This window comes from Prionailurus viverrinus, chromosome B2 (assembly GCF_022837055.1).
Source record: "Prionailurus viverrinus isolate Anna chromosome B2, UM_Priviv_1.0, whole genome shotgun sequence".
NCBI classification, from domain to species: Eukaryota; Metazoa; Chordata; class Mammalia; order Carnivora; family Felidae; genus Prionailurus; species Prionailurus viverrinus.
Genome location: NC_062565.1, coordinates 45,459,237 through 45,483,651, shown reverse-complemented (window position 1 = coordinate 45,483,651; position 24,415 = coordinate 45,459,237). Strand labels below are relative to the sequence as shown.

At 42.3% G+C, this 24,415-nt stretch overlaps 2 protein-coding genes across 7 annotated transcripts in view; both read right to left on the bottom strand.

Annotated features, from left to right (window-relative positions):
• Nucleotides 1–378: 378 nt before the first annotated feature.
• ADGRF4 (adhesion G protein-coupled receptor F4) lies at nucleotides 379–24,314 on the bottom strand. Of its 6 annotated transcripts, none has more exons than XM_047860813.1 (11): nucleotides 24,096–24,314; nucleotides 22,899–23,188; nucleotides 15,982–16,091; nucleotides 14,763–14,817; nucleotides 11,917–12,068; nucleotides 10,913–11,164; nucleotides 8,671–10,050; nucleotides 6,441–6,482; nucleotides 5,994–6,053; nucleotides 4,905–4,961; nucleotides 379–1,311 (listed from the first exon to the last, which is right to left on the bottom strand). In XM_047860813.1, the coding sequence occupies exons 3-10, from the start codon at nucleotides 16,066–16,068 to the stop codon at nucleotides 4,914–4,916; spliced, it is 2,076 nt and encodes a 691-aa protein (XP_047716769.1). In that variant the 5' UTR covers nucleotides 16,069–16,091; nucleotides 22,899–23,188; nucleotides 24,096–24,314; the 3' UTR covers nucleotides 379–1,311; nucleotides 4,905–4,913. The 6 variants fall into 6 exon arrangements, with proteins under 6 accessions (XP_047716769.1, XP_047716770.1, XP_047716767.1 ...); XM_047860814.1 differs by having other exon boundaries at nucleotides 379–1,300; XM_047860811.1 differs by having other exon boundaries at nucleotides 379–766.
• Nucleotides 23,629–24,415, bottom strand: part of ADGRF2 (adhesion G protein-coupled receptor F2) — a 45,378-nt gene continuing 44,591 nt past the window's right edge. The window contains exon 12 of the transcript XR_007152541.1: nucleotides 23,629–23,640. The gene's annotated coding sequence lies outside the window, so the exon portion shown is untranslated. The remainder of the gene's footprint in view (nucleotides 23,641–24,415) is intronic.

Here is a 24,415-nt window from a genome sequence, read left to right as displayed (position 1 = left end):
AAAAGTAAATGTTTTTATTTTTATTTGTAAAGTAACAACCAGAATCTGTTTTGTGTATAGGGGTTTAAATACACACACACACACACACACACATACACACACGCAAATAACAATACCTACAAGAATATTTTTTAAGTTTCACAAATGAGGAAACTAAAACCCTAGCAGTTAAACTATTTTATTCAAGGCCTAAAATAGACTAAAATAATAAGCACGTTTAAAAGACCTTTTATTTTGCCTCTGTTGCCTATCTTTAGGAAACCTGCCATAACTTAACTGTTTCCAAAGTACTTCAGTATTTCTGCTGCCACCCCACCCCCAACACCCATGCCCACCCCCTACCCCTGAAACTGGATCTAACTCCCGTCCCCCAAAGTGCCCAGGATCCCTCCAGAGTGACAATGACAGGGCCTATGGAGCCACAGAGCAGGCCTTGGGAGTGAAAGCACACAATGTCCAGTAGAGCCCCAGGCGTGTCCAGCAGGTCAGAAAATGGCTCTTTGACTTAATCTTGCCAAGGCTGATCAAGAAGCCGGGCCCTTGCAAGTCATGGGCAGAGTCAGTGGTCCTACCTCCTTGAAGCCCCGTCACCAAACGGTATTCTTTTTCCTCAGCAAACATTTTCACCCTGACAGCTTAACTGTCACGCCTGGCAAGAAGAGAAAGTCTTCCGGGGAAGCACGGGTTGTCCCTGCATTCCAGTCTCCCTCTCCCAGACCTCAACTCTCAGTCCAAGACAGGGAACGTCCATGAGGAATGGAGCGGCCTAGGCAAAATGGTCAAAACTCGTGTTAACAGGAAGAACAACAGGCAATTACTGCTCATTCGAATCAGGAGTTATTCTGAGTCCTTAATATGTTAGCTCATTGAGTCCTGAAACCATCCTGGGAGGTATGTGTTATTATTAGCCTCATTTTACAGAGGAGGATATGCACCGAGGCCCAGACAATCTCCTCAAAGTCACACAGTAGGGAGGCTGTTCCTCCCCCCTACCCCCCACCCCCACCAAGCTTCATTTTTTCTGCACCCTCTGTCTTCTCCTTGCTGCTCCCTTAGCCCTAAACTTGGGGCTCGGTGCCCTTTCTTCCTCTCCAGCTATCTAAGCTTGGTCTCTGGAATGGCTGCTACTCTGAATGGACAACTTAACACAGAAAACGCTGTTGCTTTCCTCCGGGTATTTGTTCAGTCAGTCTCATTTCCCACTGCGGAATGAAGAGTTCTGCATCCTTTGAGGTGAATTCAGGCATAAACAAATATGTGGAAGAGATTTTACAGGAACCGAAGAGACTTCCTGGTGACCCTGGAATAACACTGGGTAAAAACAGGCTCCATTTGGGTTGTAGCAAAGGCCCGCCCTTCCTATGAACAGCAGAGGGCGCTGTGCAGCTGGCTTCATGGGAAGACCGTCTTCTCCCTCCCTCCTCAGCCTCCAGGATGGGATTTCCCCAATTAGAATCTATACCTGAAGCAAACTGCCAGGTCTCCACACCTCTGCAGTCCCTCCCTGACCTCAAGACCTCCTGACAAAACTTTCTGGACCTTATTTCCAAGAACAGTCAAACCTGAGGTCACTGGGATATGAGGAACTGCCCCCCAGGCTCAGGGTCTCCAATCTTTGCAAGACCCATTATGACTTCCGGCCCCCTTTCTCAACAATGAAATCCTGCCCATCTCCTCAGACTGCATCACCCTTTGATTTTGTGTTCTGATCAAGGCCGGAAATACTACTCTTCTCCTTGTGATTGGGCCCTGCCTTGGGCTGCGACCTGACTTGCACTTACCAAACACCCTGCGTTGCTGAGCTGTAACTCTGCCCTTAACCCGTGGCTGCAGGCCCTCTGTCTGCTGACAGAACTCCCTGGTTCTGCTGGGTTTCTATTCGCTTGCTGTAAATTTCCTGTCCCTGACCTCTAACTTGTTAGGCCCCTAAGATGGCCTGCCCCAGTGACAGCTGCTGTTCCTGATCTTTCTGGTTTCACATCCATCCAGATCTAAAAGGCACAGCTCCAATTCCTGACAAAATTCAATAGGCACAGAGCCACCTGTGGAGGACACACTGAAAGAATGCGATCCTCGGTTCATTCCCCACCTCACAGGTTCAAAAACAGAAGTTGAAGGGGGAGCCTGCGTGGCTCGGTTAATCACCCGACTTCGACTCAGCTCATGATGTCACAGCTCATGAGTTCGAGCCCCTGTCAGGCTCTGTGCGGACAGCTCAGAGCCTGGAGCCTGCTTCAGATTCTGGGTCTTCGTCTCTCTCTCTGCCCCTTCCCCGCTTTCTCTCTCTCAAAACTAAAGAAGCATTAAAAAAATATATTTTTAAATAACAGAAGTTGAAGAATCATGTGTTGAAGAATCAAATGAGGATTTCTTTGGGGAGCTGTTAGTGCATTCCCATCTCCTTCCTACACTTCCCCCAAGTACCAGTGGAAGCTTTATGCACCTCTCCGATTCCAGGAAGTCGTGCAGCCCAGATCCTGGATTCTACTGGTTTTCTCCAGTTTTTACTACAGCCAACCAGGTATGCCCAACTGGCTAGAGATTAGACTTCAACCATGCCTGTCTTCTCTAGGATGGTTAGATTTAGTACCCCTCAGGAGGCAGAGCCTCCTCCCCTTGAGATATCTAATGAACTTCAGAAAACAGGTCAAACTGGGACCTTGATGGAAAGGTCAGCTTTTACAGGTCATCTGAATCACCTCTTGATTAGTGACTAATCAAGAATGTTATAGTCATGTTCCACTATGGAGGAGCTCTTTAGACTAGGAAATGGGCAGAGGTGGGAGAGTTAACTTTTTTAAAACTCTACAATATCTCTCCTTCCCCCCTTTAAAGTTCTAATACAAAAGCCCAAATGTGAGAAAGATTAATTAAGAATAGTATGGGGGCACCTGGGTGACTCAGTCGGTTAAGTTTCTGACTTCGGCTCAGGTCATGATCTCACGGTCCATGATCACGTTCGAGCCCCACGTCAGGCTCTGTGCTGACAGCTCAGAGCCTGAAGCCCGTTTCAGATTCTGTGTCTCCCTCTCTCTCTGTCCCTCCCCTGTTCATGCTCTGTCTCTCTCTGTCTCAAAAATAAATAAACATGAAAAAAAAATTTTTTTTAAAAGAATAGTATGGTGGTGTTTTCCTGGCCCCCCACACATGCCTGTCAACGTATATGACAAAGCCCTCTTTCTCTCCCACCCTCTCCCAGGACCGTGCACCAATGTCGCACAGCAGCACAACGTGGGTTTGTGGGACCTGTAACACAGCAGGTCCCTTCATGATCCTACCAACTTAGAATGTCTTTGATGCCATGCGGTTGTTTCAACTCTTTGCTTTGCCCCGTTGTTCAATAGTCGGCTGTGACTCAGAAAGAGAATGAAATGTAGAAGGAGATGTGCCTGCCGCCAGATGGTGTTTAAAAAAAAAATCTGAGACTCATCTATATCCATGTACAAGGGCCGTGAAGACCTTACCAAGATTGATCACCCCTGCCCACACCCGCCACTACCTCTCAGGCTTCTGGCTGCCATGCTGCGACTAATTGCCCTTCATGGATGCCTAATATTTGTTTTCCTTCCATTTCACCTGTGGAGAAATATGTCTTATAGGTTGGCTGTTAGACAGCTAACTTGCTACAGTTCTACCCACACCCCCTTAGGGATGATTTTGGGCTCCAACTTCATTAGGGAGAGACAGGCTTGTTGCTTTGTGATTTCAATCAATTAAGTCTTCCTTCTAAACAATGAGGTTATTCTAAGTGTCACCACTCACTGACAAGATGAAATGAGGGTGTGTTGAGTGCCATAGACAGTAAGGGTGTATGCTACATCAGTACAGATGCGATGATATCATCCTCTCACTGAGGAAAGAAAAGGATTCCTAAGATTTGGTCATATAAGAATACAAAAATAGTAACTCAAAGTGATACATGCACCCCAATGTTTACAGCAGCATTATCTACAACAGCCAAATTACAGAAATAGCTCAAGTGTCCATTGTCTGATGAATGGATGAAAAAGAAGTCAGATAGACAGATAGATAGATAGATAATGGATTACTCAGTCATAAAAGAGGAATGAAATTTTGCCATTTGCAATGACGTGGATGGAGCTAGAGAACATTATGCTAAGCAAAGTAAGTCAGAGAGAGACAAACACCATATGATTTCACTCATATGTGGAATTTAAGAAACAAAACAAATGAGCAAATGGGAGAAAGAGAGAGGGAAGCAAACCAAGAAACAGACTCTTTATTAGAGAGAACAAAATGAGGGTTACCAGAGGGACGGTGGGTGGAGGGATTGGCTAAATAGGCAATGGGGATTAAGGAGCGCACTTGTGACGACACTGGGTGTTGTAAGGAAGTGTTGAATCATTGTATTGTACACCTGAAACCAATATTACACTCTATGTTAACTAACTAGAATTTATTTTAATTTTTTTAACGTTTATTTATTTTGAGAAAGAGAGAGAGCATGAGTGGGAGAGGGGCAGAAAGAGAGACACAGAATTTGAAGCAGGCTCCAGGCTCTGAGCTGTCAGCACAGAGCCCGATGGCCTGATGTGAAGCTTGAACTCGTGAACCGCAAGATCATTACGTGAGCCGAAGTCAGATGCTTAACTGACTGAGCCACCCAGGTGCCCCATGTTAACTAACTGAAATTTAAATTAAAACTTAAAAAAAAAAAACGATATGGTCATGTAAACTGAGATGACATAGGTTTTAAATATGTGCATGTTTTCATTTATGCGGTGAGCAATGAAGAAGTTTTTAATCTCTGAAAGATATATCCTCCTGTTCCCTCCCCACCTCACTCCTGCATCACATCGTAGGCAATAGTGTGCTCACAAGGAGCATTAAGGAGTTTGTCACAACTTGCAAGCAAAGCTTCTCCTTGAGTTTTTAATACTCACCTGTCATTTTCACCGATTCATTAATTTAGATCCATTGGTTGGGCTTAATGATGCATTCTAAATGGGAGGGAAAAAGGAACACTGATGTCAGTGAATAAGGGCATTGACAAAATGTATTCATATTTATGTATATGCTTGTCTAGAGATATAAATATGTAAAAATGGAAACATGAAAAGAAGTACCCAAACTGACACAGCTACACAGAATTAAATTATCATATTTCACTGAACCTAACATTGTAAGCCACATCATTATTTTTTTATTCCACTAAGAAAAAGAAAGGAAAAAAAAATCTTACCAATTAAATCATGGCATGCCACTGATTGTAAGACACAGTCCAATTTTAGAATTGTTAAAAGGTGAAGAAAATGCCTATCTTAGAATTGATGGACTATGGTACCAAAAGTCACACTCAGTAGTAGCTGACTGTAAATGCTGACTCTCAATGTGTGCAGAAAATTTTTTGTTTGTTTATTAAGAAAGTAGCTCTTATTAAGAAACTGTTGGTGGAGTAAATGGCTTCTTTCTAACTAATATAACAATGATGGTAATTTTAGTTGGTACCTTACAAGACAGACAGCTTGGTCAAAAGTCATCTTCAAGATCAATATACATGTACTTCAGCCCAAGAATGTGGCTTACTGAAGAGTCTTGAGAAAGGAGCACGCTAACTCCCATGATTCTCTGGGAGACTTCAGGCAAATCTCATAAGTACACTGGGTCCTGGTTTCCTTACCTATGAAATGACTAGGTTGGACTAGAGTCTCATTTCTAACTCATCTCTCATTTCCCAGCTCTAGTGTTTTATGAGTCTACGATCCTGGTTTCATGTTGTCCCATCTCAACGGTCCAGATGTCAAGTTGAAATACATCCAAGGTGGAAAATTCTCTTGAGAGGGATTTTCTACTGACCTGAAGCTTTAGCAGGATACTCCAAATTTGTCAAGTGAAGAAATGAATGATTGAATGCATGTCCTAATAATTCTCTTTGCTAACAAATCCTGAATACTAAGCTACAATATTTGTCTCTTCATGACTCTGCTGAGGACACTGACCCTTAAGTATTGAGACTGAGAGGAAGGGCTTACCTCTACCGCCCTTGATCTCCCCTTCAGTGAAGACATCCTCATCCGCAAAGCATCTCTTATCTGAAGAAGCAAGGACAGTGAAGAAACGACAACATCCCCAAAACCCAGAACTTCGAGACCAATAACCCTGGCAGAAGCAACGTCAGAAGCACTATGCTTAGCCAATAAAAGCTGAGGTGTCATTATAATTGGATTTACGATTAAAGTTAAAATTCTGGTTATGGTTTTTATTCTTCTAGATACACTCATACACAACCTCCTGTTGACTTGATTAAATGCAGGAAAGGAAGGAGTATAGTTCTCTGTTTTCCTCCTCTAAGCTGATGCCTGAAGCACCCCCATAAAATTCACACCCAGGGACCAGGCTTTCTTCTCAAAGCTGCTTCATCCCCCTGCTACCTGAGCCATGTGAAAATGTTTACAGTGAGTGAAACAAATTCAAATTACCTTGTGGTCCATGATGGTTCCAAACAGCAAGATGAAGAATCCCTGTGGCAAAATTCAACCGAAGTATGAGGGACTGTGAGGCAGACAATATCCCAACTGTTATTTTAATATCACTCTTCTAGATATCTTCAAGGACAGTTATTGGGTACTAGAAACTTCAGCTTCTATTGATGCAGATAAAAATGCATTGGCAAGTATTCTCTGTGATTGTACCTCAAAAAAAAGGATCACCTTCACGTCTGTGCATGAGAGTTATTGATATTTATTGAGTGGCTACAGATGGAAGAGAGTATTTTCTACATTATTGTATCTGTTTACTTTCCAAACCTTAAGTAGCTGATCTTACTCATAATAACAGCAACATGACACAACATGACATGGAATCTTGTAGTTCACAGTGACAATCATGGAAGGTGTCTGAGAAATGAAACCTGTATTATAGTTTACTTTCAGTTGGAATTAAAAGCCAAGAAATAGCAGGGCCTCTGAGCTGGTGGAATAAGTTTATATATAAAAGAAAGAAAATTACAGAAATATAAAATGCCAGGGTCTGTTCAAGTTTAAATTCTTTGGTTTCCTATGAAGTCATAATAATCGATAGTCAATCTTTCTAAATGGTGGAAGTTGAACTTTCAGAAAATTCTGCATCCTTCCATGAGAGTGGAAGGAGCCTGGGTTTCTGAGGATAGTTTCATGGCAAAGAAACACTACTCAGAAGACTGAAATTTTTAAATGTGAGTCACAGGAAAAGCTTGCTAAGAAAAGTTGGAGTGTATTTACCTAAAAGTTTTTCAGTGTTTTTCTTTTGAAAAAGAAACAGAATAAAACTTTCAGGGTTTAATTAAGTTGCAAAGTAAAAAATAAAATAAAATAAAATAAAACGAGATCATCAGTCACCAAAGTAACTTCAAGAGTTGGAGAGATTTACATGAGTCCAAGAGCTTTTGATTAAAAAAAAGAAGATGAAGAAACAAAAAACAAAAAAAAACCCATAAGTCAAAGGTTTCTCCTTAAAAGCCATGCAAGGGAAAGAGTGGAATGTTCTCCACAGTTATTGAAGAACGTATGAGGAAGATATATAACTGATCTGAGCTGGCATTTCTTAAAAGCCTACTTTCTGTTTTATATAACGTTTTAAAATAGGGTAATGGGGACATGCTATAGGAATACATTGTTGCTTTACTAAGCAGTTATATTTATATATTTAAAGCAGCGGTTGGAAATTTTTTTTCTGTGAAAAACCAGGTAATGCATATTTTGAGCTCTACAGTTTCTGTTACAGCTAGCCAACTCTGCCATCGTAGCTCAAAAGCAGCCATAGGCAAAATGCAAACAAATGAGTATGGCTCTATTCCAGTAATACTACTTACAAAACCAGGCAGCAGGCCGTAGTTGGCCAAGCCCTGATTAAAAGCCTAACTAAGGATATGAACTTGCCCAATTTGCTATTATTCGTAGGCATAAAAAGTGGTCTGGCTAGCGACGGCTTCCCAAAAGTACATGCACAGTAGTCACATAGAGTACAACAATTTTTAGAGGGATCATTTTGCCAAACCAAGTGTGGTTAAGGCAAGATAAAGACAATATAGAGGATTTTAGATTCATATCTTTATCTTACTAAGGAGAAGGCCGAGGCCCAGAGAAAAGTGACATCTCTAAGGTCCGGCAACATGTGCAAGATCCATTTCAGGGAATCACAGCCTACATTTATTTCACAGCGAAAGCAGGGAAGAGGTGTAAGAGCTCCTCACTGGTTAACATTCAAAGAGAATGGCAAGGGTTCTCTCTCCATAGTATGGAAAACGACTGTTTCACTGAATCCCTAAACTCCTTTAGAAAGGATAAAAAAACTGTGCTTGTTTTGAGGCATTATATGTGAGTGTAGACTCACACATCTTTGGCCAAAGACAAGTCTTTGATAAATGAAGGTAACCTTCTTCTGACATTGAAACGTTAGGAGGGATCAGGGAGGACGGAAGGAAGGAGATGCCCACCTAACCAGCCTGATCAGCTAAATCCAACTTGACAACCAATAAGGTAAGGGAGGCCACAGCCAAATGTCACTAAGACATGGAAAGAGTTAAAAAGAACATTTTGTATTCTATATTTTTAAATCATGGTCATAGTTTGTTGTATAGCCAGAATAAGAAATTATGAAATAAAAATATCTTATGAGTAAGACAATTAATAATAATAATTAGTAAAAATAAGTCTCCCTCTTGGAACTTACCTGGAAAGCATTGAGCAGGGCAAAGATTATATGGAATATCAAGGAAGTGCCTTCTATAAGTGTGGCTATTCCAAAACCCCAGGTCAGTCCCAGCAATGGGGTAAGGATGGCAACATTTTTGCTGATCCTCATAATTATGGCCAGATCCTGAGCCTTGGAACTGCCAATAGAGGGCCTCTGAGTGTTGACAGCAACAACCAAAACCACCACAAGGTTCACGGCCACAATGACCAAGGCTGGGATGGCAAATGCCAAAAGGGCTTTGGTGTTGTCCCAGTTAAGCCAGCAGGCGTCGGGTCTCATGTAGCCTTTCTCCGGGACTGTGATAGCAACTGTGGTGCCAGCAATGACCAACGGGCACCCGTAGCCAATGGCAAAGCCGATGGCCATCATGCGGGACTTCATCATCCTACGGAAAACAACCAATATCCCATAGACGATAAGCAGTGCTTTGAAGAACATCCAGAAAAACAGAGAGAGGTAGAAAAGGTGGCTGAAAAATGTCAGTGCAACACACCAGTTGGAGTCCTGGGCCTTTTTGTGAAAGTTAGAGTTTATGATGAACCACACGTTAGCAATCAGGAGCGACACGGCTATGTTGACGATGCACACGTGACGCATGTAGGATATCTCTGTCACAACCACCCGGGACCACACAGCGGCTTCAATGATCAGGCAAAGAATCAAGCTAAAGATGGAGATGCTGAGCCCAATGCAGGTGATGTAGTCCAGGACTTTGCTGTCAACAGATTTGGGGGACATCAGAATGGAAAAGGACATCACCATGCCAGTGTAGTTACACTGGCATTTTACTTTGTTCATGATCTCCAGCGTGGTTTCACACACATTTTCGTCCCACCTCCTTTTCCTGGAGTGCCAGCCAACACACTGGGCCCGGGCATTCTGGGATTTATTGATCTTCTCGAAGGTGAGTAAGACTTGCTTCAATCTTTCTGGTAAAATCACTGAAAGGACGAGACCATTTACAGGTCTAGGAAGACTCACATTCGGCAGGTGGACTTCTCTCAGTATGGCCCCCAAGGTGGGAAAAGCTATGCTAATGGCTTGGGATGCATTTGGTGGCAACTTCCACAGCTCTTGCCTGGGAATTTCTATCATTCCTATGATACCCTCTGTCACATTGTTCATGCTCGTGGAGAAGTTGAACTTTTTCTCTGAGGTATCATTGTTGATGTGAAACCCCTTTGTCTGAATGAAGAGTTCATCTGCAATGTTCTCAGAATCCTCGTGGATGTGGAGTTGCCTTGCAAACAGATTCATTGACTGCAAAAAATCCGAGCTGGTATTTTTGTCTGGAATGAAAGCCCAATTTGAAATGGCTGCTGTATCGAGGATGTGGTTGGCCACTTCACTATAACTCTGCCATGGACAAAAGTGGAAATTTACACTAAGGATTTACACATTATTGTAGAAAGTCAATTTCTAAAATCTGAAACTTGTGAAGATCAAACGATCTGATCTTATTTAACAAAATTTTCTTCCAATTCCCCGTTTATTAGAATTTCATGCTAATAAGCCTTCAGAGAAGGCAAAAAAGTGAAACAATAATTAAACTCAAATAAAAGTCACAGGTATAGTTTACTTGCTTTATTATGTGCCCTGGTGCAGCATTTGTAAACTGCAGTCCCTATAACCCAAGATTCCCGTGAGATAGCAATGATTGTTTAATGGAGGGAATTGGGAATAGATTCTATAAAAACCTACATTTCAGAAATACTGTGTGCCACATCCCGATATCCCCTACTCTTATAAAGAGGGCCAAACTTCGTTAACATATAAAAGGTTCTAAAAAGTCCCGCCATAAGGAAACCTGCTTAACTTTGTTTAACCCAGAATTCCTACATGTGTTATGTACAGAAATCTCCGTTAACATTTCTCGAAATAATTATGTTCTCCAGAATGAAATTTGGGCAACACTAGAGTGGACACAGTCTTGTTCACAGCCATCCTTTTGTGACATTCCCTTGAAAATAGTCTGTACAAAAACATGTATTAAAAATGTGCTAACTTCTCGAACACTTCCATAAACTAGAGTGAATTGATACACCAGGCTGAAATAAAATGCCCATCATTGTTATGGTTGCCGTGGTTGTCAACCTTGTACCCTGAAGAGTACACTTGAAACTGTTTAAATGCAAGATTTGTTTTAAAGAAGAAGAAGAAGAAGAAGAAGAAGAAGAAGAAGACTGTCAGTTTTTTCAATGAAACGAACAAAAAATACCTTCATCTTCTCTGGGGTAACATTGTCGGACAAATCCGTAGAAATATTTCTTAATAACTCCACTATAAATGCAATGTTTCCAGACGTGGCTTCTGACGATTTCACAACATCAATTATGCAGGCGTAATCAACTGGACAGTTCCTGCGGATTCCTTGGGCTACACTCTCCAGGGGCTCTGGAGCTCGGAAGTCAAGAACATACAGAGGGACAGATGCTGCGGCTACGGAAAGGCGTAATGCACTATTGAAGTCCTGTTTTTAAAAAAAAAAAATAAAAAAACAAAGTTGCTTTGTTCAAATGTGATTAAGAACCTAACATATATCAGAGTAAAGGAGCTAAAGGCACAATAAGCCACATGGGGAAAACAGAGAAGCAAGTGGTCCTAAAAAGTCATTGGGATGCCAGAAAAGACCGAGAGGAAGGTGGAGTCACGCACAGACCAGAGGTTCCACCAAAATTGCCCCAGAGATCAGGATACTGACCTGTTGCTTCCAGGACAGTGATTTTAACTCCAGTATGATAACAAGACAGTTTTCTCCAGACATGTGGAGAGATTCTAAAAACAAAATTTGCCTTTTTGATTTTTTTTAAAGGGGGTCCCATGGAATTTAGGGGTGGGGTGGGGAATGGGTTTTTGGAAGTTGGCAGGTCAAACGAAGAATTGCTAAAGTATCATTTCAAGAAGTTTCGAGTTCACTAATTAGGAGAAAGTAAGCACAAATCCATATTTAGAGCTCACTCTTTAACCTGTAAGCATTCACCATTGTGTGAATGAGTTTCAGATCTTATTTTTAGAAAAGATTCTGAGAGGGAGAAGGGGGTGGGGGGGAAGAGTACCGGAGAGTTTGGGTAAGGAAGGAGAAGAGACAAATTGCACCCACTGCACCATTTTCCCGAGTCCAGATGTGAGATTTATTGTCGTGCTGAACAGAACACATGAAGAATGCCTTTACCACATCCTGGGCTATGAGCCCCAGAAGCCAATAATATGCAAATGCATCACCTTAAAGAATGTTTCCACAGATAAGCTTGTACACGTTTCAGTTGACTTTTGCCACTTGTTTTGATGACATGTAAATCCTATTTCTCCGCGAAAGTGCTGAGCACAAGGCTGGCTGCAGTTGGAAGCAGTGAGGCAAGGTCCACGGCATTTCTCTGAAAAGGAAAGGGGAGGGGGCTACTCAGCATTTCTGCACTCTGACAGAGGCAGCTAACATTCCAGGGATTGGGGGATTGCTTTTCAGAGGAGGTGACACGGAACAGTGTCCTCAGCACCAAGTAAGGCTTGCCAGGCGGACTGCAAAGCTGATGTCTAGGCAGAGAGAACAGCACATAGAAAGTAGAGATCACAGGTCATACAGAAAGGCTAGGTCAGAGCATCTGAGCGGGGTGTAGCAAGAGATAAGGATGGGAGAAATAAGCAGAGGTCAAGGCATGAAGGACCTTAAATTCTGTGCTAATATGGGGGTTACCAGAAAACATGACTGGAGTCGCTTTTGAAACATAATTAAAGATAGTGTAGGCAGCCAAATTTTCTGTAAAGGGCCAGATAAAGTTGCCAGATAAGATACAGGAAGCCCAGTTAAATATTGATTTTATTTTTCAGATACACTCGATTCTCATTATTTGCGGTAATTATGTTCTACTGCCACAAGCATCGAATGAAGGGAAATCAAGGCAGGTTCTTACGAGCTTCTCCTCACAGCCTTTTCATCAACCAGTCAGTATATGGGCTTGTTTTGTGTGTTTCTATTTAAAGGCACCTTATTTATGTTGTTGATTCATTAGCATTGAACTCATGGCCAATAGCACCATCGCTCATAACAGCACAGGAACAAAGTTTAACTAACACATGCATTTACTCCTTAAGACACACGACAGGCTTCTTAGGAACACCAGAACTACCCTCAGGAGCCATTTTAAACTGCACCAATCACCAAAAAAATCACCAACAAAAAGCACAAAAGGCAAAACATAGGGCACTACGTACATCACAAAAAGAACACTTGTTTAGAGTAGGAGACCTGGAACAAGAAGGCAGAGAGCCACCTCGTTTGACTCGGAACTTGCACCTTAGCTAACTCAAATTATTTTTTTTCTGTCTGTGAATGATCCAGAAAGCATGGTGAGTAGAGATTGGGGGGTTACAAATGAATTTCAATGAGCAAGAGAATTTGCAAATACAGAATCCACAAACAACAGGGATCCACTGAAAGCATTCAGTTACACAATGAATAAGTTTTTAATATACACATGACCCATGCAATATCCTTCATTGTTTGTCCGACACGAAAGCTTAACGAGGCAGTCCATATTTTTAATTGCTAAATGACGACTGTGGCCAGAGAGTAAATATTTCCAGCCTTGAAGGCCATGTGGTCTCCGTCAAAACTACTTAACTCTGCCTTTGTGGCATGAAGGCAATCAAAGACAATACGTAAAATGAATGGGCATGGCTGTGTTCCAATATAACTTTATTTCTAAAACTTGGTGGCAGGCCTAATTTGGCCCTGGGGTAAGGTGGATTGACTTGAGGCAGGGAGCCCAAGAATGAAGTTGTTGAAGTAGTCCCAGGAAGAATTGCCTTAGGAGAGTGGTAGTGGAATGAAAAGAGGTAGATCATAATGAGAGCTGGTAAGGTGTTGAAATCAATAAGATGTAGTGAGTAATTGGCGGTGAGTCAAGGGATGCATCTATATTTGCGGCTGGGACAGCTCCGTGGTTGACTCCATTCATGGAGAAAGGAAACAAGTAAGTTTGCATTTTTCTTTACCATCTACCCAACTGCCTCTGGTTTGGCAAGTTATTTAAGCTGAGTGCTTCTCAATTTCTTTATCCAGACAATTGGAGGCAATGCCACAGTCTTGTTACAAACATTGAAGGAAATAGCATCCTGTACAGCACTTAGAACGCTGTTGTCATAAATACTCAATGAAGGTTACCTATCTTTCTCTCTCTTTTCTCCATTCTGCATCTATGTAGAGATGTGTTTGGGCTAAAAATATAGTTGGCCATGTCTGTGGAGAATCCAGGTATCTCTACTATTTGGGGGAGAACCACATGTTTGCACTATCATAGCATGATTATCTCCATAGTTTATCTCTGACTTCTTGAGAGCAACCAGTCTCACCAACATGATACCTATCTTACATCACTTCAATAGACCTCTCAGAACCAGTGTTACATACATTTAAGCATTCTGAAAATATCTTTGTAGGAAGGAAGGAATTCTGTCCTGTTCCCTCTTCTGCCTTGTGAGCTCATTAGTTCAAACACATTTCCCTTCAGGGTTTTAAAGTGAACACTTGCCTTCTCCTCTAGAACACACGTGAATATTTGCTGAATTGCATCAGTGACTATGTCATAGATAATGTACAATTGTCAGTGAGTCTATCAATACTGGTAAACAATGAGAACTTGTTAGAGACTGTTATTCTAATTTTTTTTTAACGTTTTATTTATCTTTGAGACAGAGAGAGACAGAGCATGAGCAGGGGAGGGTAGGAGAGAGAGGGAGACACAGAATCTGAAACAGGCTCCAGGCTCTGAGCTGTCAGCCCAGAGGCCAATGCGGGGCTCGAACTCGCGGACCGCGAGATCATGACCTGAGCCAAAGTCGGACGCCCAACCGACTGAACCACCCAGGCGCCCCCCTTTTTTTTAATTTTTTTTTAACGTTTTATTTATTTTTGAGACAGAGAGAGACAGAGCATAAGCAAGGGAGGGTCAGAGAGAGAGACTGTTATTCTAATTGAAAGCTCGTGGTCTGGGACATGCTTGGCGACAGCCAAGTCTTCCTTTACTCTGTCCAGTCTCCATATGGAAGAAGACTGTTCTGTAGACACATACCTTGTATCGTTCCAGTCTTGAGTTTCCCTTCAGGATGTTGATGTTTATCTCCATCCTGTAAAACATAAGTTCCCAAAGGTCCGCTTTACTAGACTCTCCTCTTTCATCTCAACATAGAGGCTCCATGTGGATATAAAGTAAAAATGTGTTCAGGACTAGGCCGGAAAACTGGCATCCATGTATGACATCATGGGAACTTGCAGAGGGAAGCATTAGAGGTGAGCACAGACAAAGAACAAACTATTTTCTGATGAGAGCTAGAAGCTTGCCAGTGGTCACTTGGGCTCTGAAGGTCAGGTTAATGGACTGAATCCATATTTTGGAAAGCTTTAAAAAAAAAACAATGAACATTACTCTTTTTTTTTTTTTTTTTAGTTTATTTCTTTTGAGAGAGAGAGAAAGTGCAAATGGGGGAACAGCAGAGAGAGAGAGGGAGAGAAAAAGAATCCCAAGCAGGCTTAGCACTGTCAGCACAGGCCCAGTGCAGGGCTTGATCTCACAAACCATGAGATCATGACCTGAGCTGAAATCAAGAGTCCAATGCTCAACCGATTGAGCCACCCAGGGGCCCCTGGAAAGTTGAAGTACCCAGGGAGAACACAGATGTAGCAATTGTAACACTAAGCTGGTCTCCATCTGTATTAACTGTAACTATGAAATGGAGCTTATATGACCCTCCAGATACCATTATATCCCCCAGAAAGGTAGAGATGAGCAGATGCTAGGAATAATCAGTAGGTGACAATAATAAAATCACAAACTCTTTTGTTGCTATAAAGGGCTATAAACATTATCTAAAAGAAAAAAAAAATACCCTGTAGGTTACAGATAAGGAAATTAAGACTCAGAGAAGGAAAGCAACTTGTGCAGCTAATGAGAAGGAAAGTTAAGGTCTGGAGCTGAATCAGTAGCTGCCATGCTGGTACTTCCTCCTCCCAATGGCTGCCTGTCTACATTCTCTGGGGCTTGAAAAGTCATTTTCCTACTCTCCTATAGTTCCATGTCACACCCTGCAAATATACTGTTGCAAGGCCCAGCCACCTCTCAACATTTCTTTGTTCCCTTTAAAACAAAAACCAAAAACAAAAAACTATTAGCAAGACTAAAACTGTAGTCATTTGAACATTTATTTAAAATCAGGTCCTGTATCATAAATTTAGCTATCTGGGAGAACTGACAGATTTCTCTATGGGACCACGTAAGAATGGATCAAACTTACTTTGATGCGCACCTTGGATCTATAGTGAGAACATTCCGTGGCCAGGAATAACATTAAACAGCAAAGCATCGTTTCCTGGGACTTCATTTTTCACACATTAGGATCTTCACCTGCAGGAGAATGAAGGTGGATCCAGCTGAAGGTGATAAGGCCGAACAATGCAAAACTTAGCCGACTAACAAAACACTTGGTGACCCTACAGGGTATTCTGAGATATGCACACCAAAACGTCCTGCTCTAAGAAAGAACACCAATATCTACTTTCAAGTTAGCTAACATGTAAAAGGAAGAAAAGAAAGAAAGAAAGAAAGAAAGAAAGAAAGAAAGAAAGAAAGAAAAGAAAGAGAAAGAGAGAAAGGAAGAAAAGAAAAGAAAGACTTTTTCTCAAATGTTAACTTTTCTACAAATAATACATGGGAATGATGGAAGCACCAGGAAAGATACATGTTCACCAAGACATCGTTTCTGGTCATTTAATTGATAATTTTCTGCGATAGTAACATTTCTCAAGACCTTTTGTTTCTTAGTCACTGTTCTGAGCGCTTCCTTTACTGTCTTCATTGCACCTGTGGAGAAGCTAAGGTACAAAGTGTTGAGCAGCTATGAGCCAAGTTCACTCAGATAAAAAATGATGGAGCCCACAGTTCAACCCAGAGGGTGCAGCTGGAGAGCAGAGTCTCTCGGCAATGGTACCATTGACATTGTAGGCTGGATAGTTCTTTGTTTTGGGGGGGGCTGTGCTGTGAATTGTAGGATATATAGTAGCATCTCTGGCCTCTACCCACCAGATGCCAGGAGCAGCCTCCTCTTTAGTAGTAACAGCCAAAAATGTCTCTGGATGTCTCCAAATGTGCCCTGGGAGAGAAAATCACCCTCCGTGGAGAACAACTGTTCTACAGTGTACTGTCTGTCTAGGCATATGGAGTCAAGTAACTTAAAATAAAATGAATATACACTATTGTCTGCTACTGGAACAAGCAAGGAAACTCTCTCATAGATAGATCAACTACTACTCAGAGAAACTAGAAGCACTAGAAGATAACTCTCTGTTCTCTGGCTATGTCTGCTTCTTGCCTGTTTGTTCTTTTTTTTAACATATCATTGACATGTAACACTACATTAATGGAAACATATCATGATTTGATATTTGTATTTTTGCGACATGATAGGTAAGTCTAGTTAACATCTGTCACCACACATGGTTACAAATGTCTTCCTTGTGGTGAAGCCTTTTTCTTGATAGTTCCACCTTGCAAAGACAGATCTCCAAGAATGCATCTTTACAACAGTTGGAATTCATGGACACCATCATGATCATCGCCATCATACTTATAGGCTAGTGGAAACTAAGACCATTTATTGGAAACAAAGTTCCCTAGAATGATTTTCCTGGTAGTACAAATGCAGCAAAGTGAAAATACCATGGGTCTTAGAGTCAGCATGAGTTAAGTTGTTATCATATTTATGCTATTGATGAACTATTTGACCTTCATGGATCCCATTTTCTTTCTCACTCATTTCATAAAATGTAGGGTGATTATTTATTCTACCAATGACCCTTTTTCAAGTGCCTCCTATTTGCCAGGCACTGTACCAGCCGCTGGGGTATGGAAATAAAGGTTGCTGTCATTTCCATTAAGGATGTCCAGTGGGGAATACAGACATGTCAAAGCAATAGTGAGAAGAGAGATCATCTACATGCTGCACATGAGGCAGAAACTGAGCCTCAGCAAACATAAATCCCTTTATGCTCCAATGGAGATGAACGAATTCTGATCCATCTAGGCCCACCAGGCAATCTGTAGCCAGGGAGCAAACAAAACTCAGTGATCAGGGATCAAACCCTTCCGAGGTGGAGTCAAGACTACGATGGACTTTCACGACTCCAGTGAGCCTTTGCATGAGACGATGAGCCACAGGTATTTACAGGAAGGCTTCCAAATTATCTTTGAGTTTAAAATTCTTTGAGTTCCTAACCAATGAACATATAGGGAAAGTATTTTGACTTCTACTGTCATCTTGCAGAGCAAGTCTGAGCAAGGGAAAGGAAACATGGCAGAATGACAGGCAAAGTGCGGTAATGGATTTGCATAGTTGTTGGGATATGTGTGTGGAATTCATGATCTTACAGGAGTGGTTGAAAGAAGTTCTCCTGTATGCAGCAAATTGGTGGATTAATACACTAAGCAATTTGCAATATTAATATTGTTTAGGGTAGATTTTTAACTGTCATCACAAAAGGAAATACCAGAAGAACCAGAATAAGTTGTCTTAGAAGTACCCATATGTTTCACATATATACTTGTGGATTTCAAAATTTTTTTTATCCTGACACAATAAAAAAAAAAGATCTTACATCATGACTCATTGTGTACAGACACATTAGAGATGCCTACATAAAACTGAAAAATACATAACCTTTATATTTCAAAAACTTTTATGTAAAATTACTTATCCTTCCCATCTATGAGCAAGATACTCTGCTATGTCTGTGATTTTTATCTTGCATTCCACTCTACCTGACATTCTTTCAGGGATTGGTTGCCACCCACTAAATTGACTCCACAACCCTCTAATGGATTGTGACCTACAATCTTAGAAGCAGAAATACAGACTAAAAGATTCATTTTCATTATCAAATCGAAAATCGTTCACTTCTCCCACTGAAGTGGTCCCTTTGGTCTATTCTCTTTCCTATTTTTCACAACTCTGTCGAAATCTCCTTCCCAAGATGCATTCATCAGGGAAAAAAGATACCTGCATTCAGGGTCAAATAATAGGACTGATGCTGAGAGTAAATGCAATTCTCTTCCACCTGGAGAGCATGGTTTGGAATGCACAGCCAAATGGGTGAAGGCAAGCCCACAGGAGGCCACTTATAAATAAGAACACCTGCTATCTAAGGCTTCAGGAGGAAGATTTTACTGTGTATGGTTTTCAATATAAGAAGTTTGCTTTAAAGTTAATCTTGCTGGGAGAAAATCAGACATCTGGCACAATGATGTGATGTGATGTGATGTGATTTGGGAACTCCAAAACTGTTTTCCCAACCAGTGCTAGGACTTTTAAGTCCACAGCTCCCAAAAGTGTTCAGAGAGGAAAGGATCCAATAGTCACGGCCTTTTCTGTAGATCATTATGCTCTATGTGGAACATTATGAAATAATGATACATTCACTTTTTTAAGAAAAAAATTACTAGCAGACAATCCATATGCAGTGTGAAATCACAAGCATGACCATAAGAAGCATAAACTTTGAACTGAGCACAACTAGCTGTTTGGAGAGTTTTGGCTGATAAACTTGCTATTCCATCAACCACGTTCTTATAGTCTGATGTACGCAACCCATCTACCATTCTGTCTGATAATTGTATGGTAAATTTCCTTCAATTATGACAAATGGGAAGGGGGGGATGTTTAATAACGTTACCCAAGAGGAGTCACCGCATTCTTATTTGTGTCCATTTTGACTGGCAGGGATGGGTCGGATGGATAAATGTTTTCAAGTTAGCCCCAACTGGATTGTTTCTCTTCTCACCAGAAAGAGTGGAATGGGATCCATCCTATCACAATTTGGATAGCCGAAGCCAAAATCCAGAGCATTCTGCACGGAACACTATGAGCCAGAGCTTTAGGGCTCTGAAAATGGAGACTTAAAAAATAAAAAGAAGCATTTCCAGAATAATTCATAATCCGAGGCTGATATTTCATAGGACAAAATGGAAAAAACATACTTTCTGAGATTCATCATTGCTAAAGACTTAATTAAAGTGAACTTTGAGTTTTGTGTAATGCCAAGCTAAAAATTTTCTGCAAATGAAAAGTACTTCTCCAATACCCAGCACAGTGTCTGCATGTGATAAGTGACCTCTTGAAAGAATGAGGAAAAGAACAAGGACACAAAATCTAAATATTAAATGTGACACGAGTGGACTGTCCAAAAGAACATCAGCAAAAACGCGGACAGTACCGAAAGAGGCAGCTTTCCAGTGTGAATCTATTCAAGGGCAACTTGCCTGGCCCAAGGGTCTGCTAGTTCCTAGTGAAGAGAGCCTGGAGTCAATGCCAGGTCCTATCCTACCTGGAGAATCCAGAGTTATTCTATCTCCAGTATGCTTAAATTACCTCCATACCATTTATTGACTTCTGGTTTTACAGTGTGTTCAGTTTAACGGCAAAATCGTGTGTTTTCATAAAATCCCTGCCTCTTTAAACCCCTTGGGTATGGCGGCAGGAAAACACTTTGTTGGGAAGATCTGTCACTGGCTATTTACATCAAGATCCTAGTCCCTGGTGGGGGAACATAAAAATAGTGAGCAGTAACTCTGACAGAATAGCGCTATAACAACGCATATTTATGCCTAGGGTTGACACATATCATCTCCCGCTTGCCTGCCAAGTTCGTAGCAGGCACCAAAGTTGAATTTTAAAAGAATGGAAGAAAAACCTGACGCTGAAGGCATTTTTATACACTGACTTAAGTGTTCTGTGATTTCAGGAAATCTGCCTGTTTTCTTCCTAGTAGGCAAACACTACAGAGTTTCGTGTCAATTGCGTTTGGCTGGGATACTGCGTCCTGAAGTGGGTTTCTGTGGAACGCGAGTCTCATAAAACACCAAGGGGTTCCATGGTCAAATGGTTTGAAGAACGTGCCAGCACCAGCACCCCCAACCCCTCACACATACATATATGCATGACACGGTTTCTGGGCATCCTTGTGGCAAAAAGACCTGTTTCATCCCGATTGGACCAAATTTACGCTATCGTCTAAAGTGCTCTGGGGGAATTTAAGGCTATTGTTCGAGGACCATATGTCATCTTGGAACACGTTAATTCACCCAGACTCAGGCTCCACGAGCATTTGTTGGGCGTCTACCACAGGCCAGTCCCTATGCTAATACCTTCATAGAAGGTCATTCACCGTGACCCAAAGCAGCGCAGCCGAGAGGAACAGACCTAGCCTTCAGTGAATCCTGAAAGAAGGAGGCGGTGGAGAGGTCATCTTCAACAGTGAAAAGAGTCAGAATTATCCTGAAACATAATGCTCCGGCTGGAGAGCTGAGGAAAGGCAGGCACAGATGGGGTGGGTGGCAGTCAGATGTTGGGGATGATCACAGGAAGGGGAAGGCAGACTCAGAAACGGATAATTAAAAAGAGGAGGAGAAAACAAGATGCAGAACTTGTACCTGAGGCCTCCATGGTAATTAGGTAAATAAAGGGTCATCTGATGCTTAGGAAGAAACAAGGCCTGCATCTTGTTCCCAAAGTGCCTGAAAGATGACCTATTTCAGAGGTGGAAGCAACAAGCAGCCTGCATTGGCAGCTTCTCAGGTTCTAGAAAAGTAGCATCCCAAATTCCTCCCCCCTGCTTCCCCAACCTGCCTCTCTTTCCCTGTGCATCCTTATAAAAGCTTGAATTACCAGCTACCATCCACTTTTGTCTTTCACTTGAGAATAAACAGCAATTCTAGGCCACTGAATGGAAGCCAGACTCTCTGCTCTAACAGAGTGATCACTTCAAAGAGAGAGAGCGAGAATAGCCTTTGCTGGCCCCAGAGGCTGATGACAATGTAGCTAGCTAGACCCAGTAGTCCCAGTGGCTCAGTCACATCAATAGATGCCTCCCACACCACTGTGTGAGCTCGAGGCCCTGATGACAAGGGGTTAGCAGAGCACAACACTCGGTCGTCCCAGCCCCAGAGCCTGAGAGAAGTTAGCCTGCATTTGGCAGATTAGGACCAAAAAATCAGGTTGTCATTAGTCAGGAGGCGAACACAGAAAGATAACTTCTCTGTCCCCAGCACCCCGCGGACTGTGAGATGCATAATTGATACCCAATAAACATGTGTTGGATAAATGGATGGATCAGTGAATGACCCATGCAGAGAATGATGCCAATTTCTGAAGCTTTTGTTTAAAAATCACAAGGCAACTTCTCTATCTTAGATGGGAAGATAAGCATATTTGCAACTCTAGATGCTTTTGAAACCTGGTGATTTAAGTAGAAATGCTGCCAGGGGTGCCTGTGTGGCTGAGTCGGTTAAGCATCTAACTTCGGTTCAGGTCATGATCTTGCGGTTCATGGGTTCGAGCCCCGCCTCAGGCTCTATGCAGACAGCACAGAGCCTGGAGCCTGCATCAGATTCTGTGTCTCCCTCTCTCTCTGCCCCTCCTTGCTCATGCTCGCTCTCTTTCTCTCTCAAAAATGAATACGCATTAAAAAAACTTTTTTTAATTAAAAAAAAAAAAAAGAAAGAAATGCTCCCAGCCTACCTCTTTGTTATACTACCTGGAACCTTATGTGACACAGGATGGTGAGGTCCCATCCAGGTGCAGCAAAGAACAACGTCCTGCCAGATTAGTGATGTCTGCCACAGGCGTGGCAGGCAGCCATCCTTTCTGCCCAGTCTCCACAGTCAGAACTCACAAAACATTTTCTTGAACAGACCTAGGGGACCCCAGCTGTTCCGAAACACCGTCTCCTATCTGTGCCACCTCCCTTGTCCTAAGAGCTGAGTTTCTGAATGACTTGGAATTAAATAATACAATTAGTCTGCCTGGGTCCTAGGGCTTGTTTCCGATATGCGCTAGCATGGGGTGGGTTGTGGGGAATGACTCATGAAACGGAGGCACCCCACACCTGCCTGGACACGCCGTGCGAGGGCTAGCATCAGGACTCTCAAAGCAAATTAAGAAGGCACAGCCTGGGAATGGTAACCACAGTCAGCCAGGAAGGAACGCGCTGAAAGCCGTGATCTCTCAAACCCCTCCACACAGAACACCCTAAGATGAGCTGGGTGGGAATGTTTGCAAACGAAGTGGACCCTTTCCCAACGGGTTCCCCTCCGTGAACTTCACCCCAAGGTGAGAGGGAGGGCCTACCCACTTGTTGGCTAACCTTCCAGGCAGCAACTCACCTCACACTCCTTGGCCAATCCCTTTGATGGGAAGAACCAGTTCAGAAAGGTTAACTGAGGGTTAGGACCTTAGAATCTGCTGACCCACATGTTGGGGTGTGTGTGTTTTGTTCCCCTCAGCTGAATTTCATAACCGTGCATCCCATCTACTGCGCTGGTGTAATTAGAACTCTGGTTATATAGTCAGATGGCTAACAAGTTGTTTGCGCGTTCTTGATCTCAGCCATCAGATGGATTCAGTCACTCTTACCAGCTGTCCCTTGCCATGGAGGAGCTGTTTCATAAGGAGCCTTGGAGGAAAGAAAGATACAAAAGATCTATCAGAATCAGAAGCATCTTATCCCCGCCTATTTTAGATGGCTTCCAGCCCATCTCTTTGTAGCCCAGTATCTTTTCTGAGAGTTGCAGTCTGGATTCAAATGCTGTTAAGTTTCAAGAATCACTTGATTTCAGAGTCCGGAAGGGATCTAGCATCTGGCCAACTATCTTGAGATTTATATGATTTTAAAGTAATTGACAGACGGGGCAATTGCTCTGTTCCAGGAAGAAAGTTTGCTGGAGTACTGCAACACACACAAAATAGCACCTTAGGACGCACACTTGAAAGGCCACACTTGTCCTCAGAATATAAGGAAGATAGGTCATCAAAGGTACTATAGACCACTCAAAACAAGGGTAGGTGCCTTTGCAAAGAGGTTTCAGCAGTAACTCAAGGAAATGTCTTAAGTTGGTATAAAGACAGCTTTATCAGCCCCATTAAAAGGAAAAACTACTAAAGAATGCTTAATTATATATTTATTTACACACACACACACACACACACACACACACACACAACTTTACAATGAGCCTAAAGGAAGGCAATCGAAAGCTGGTTTGCTCATCCACTTTATCCAGCAAGGGACAATCAGAGAACAGAGAGTCTAATCGCCTGGTGCTTTGCATTTTCACTCCTAGGAGTGAGCAACTGGACCCTGACAAATGCCTTTTGAAAGAAAAACAAACACAAAAGAGATCTAGGAAATACTTTAACCTTGGGCTAGCCAACTTGTAAATAATGTTAGGGAAGTTTCCTGCAGCAATCAAGCATTCCAGACAATACCACCATAAATCACACATTTTCCCCATCCCGGAATACATGCCAAAACAATCCGGTCTTCGGTAGGAGAAAGATTTTGTTGTGACATGTGTACTCACCGCATCCAGGAAATCTAGCAGCCCAGCAGGGAAGTCGGCACTGAGTTCCCCACCGCTGTGCCCCACCATCATGCGTGCCTGCCTTTGCACCTCTCATGGTCCCCCCTTCAGTGGCTGTGATCTCTCTTCTCCATTTTTGAAAGGGAAATCCAAGAGGCCCCGGTGCAAACCAGCCACCTGTTGTGAGAAGCCTATCTGAGAAGTAAAACCGCCCGGGGTTTCAAGGCTTGTGTAAGTGTGTGATTCACTCCACAATGGGTGCATCAAGCACGCCTAAGAGAAATTACAGGTTTCTCTCGTCTGAAGCAAATCCATTAAAA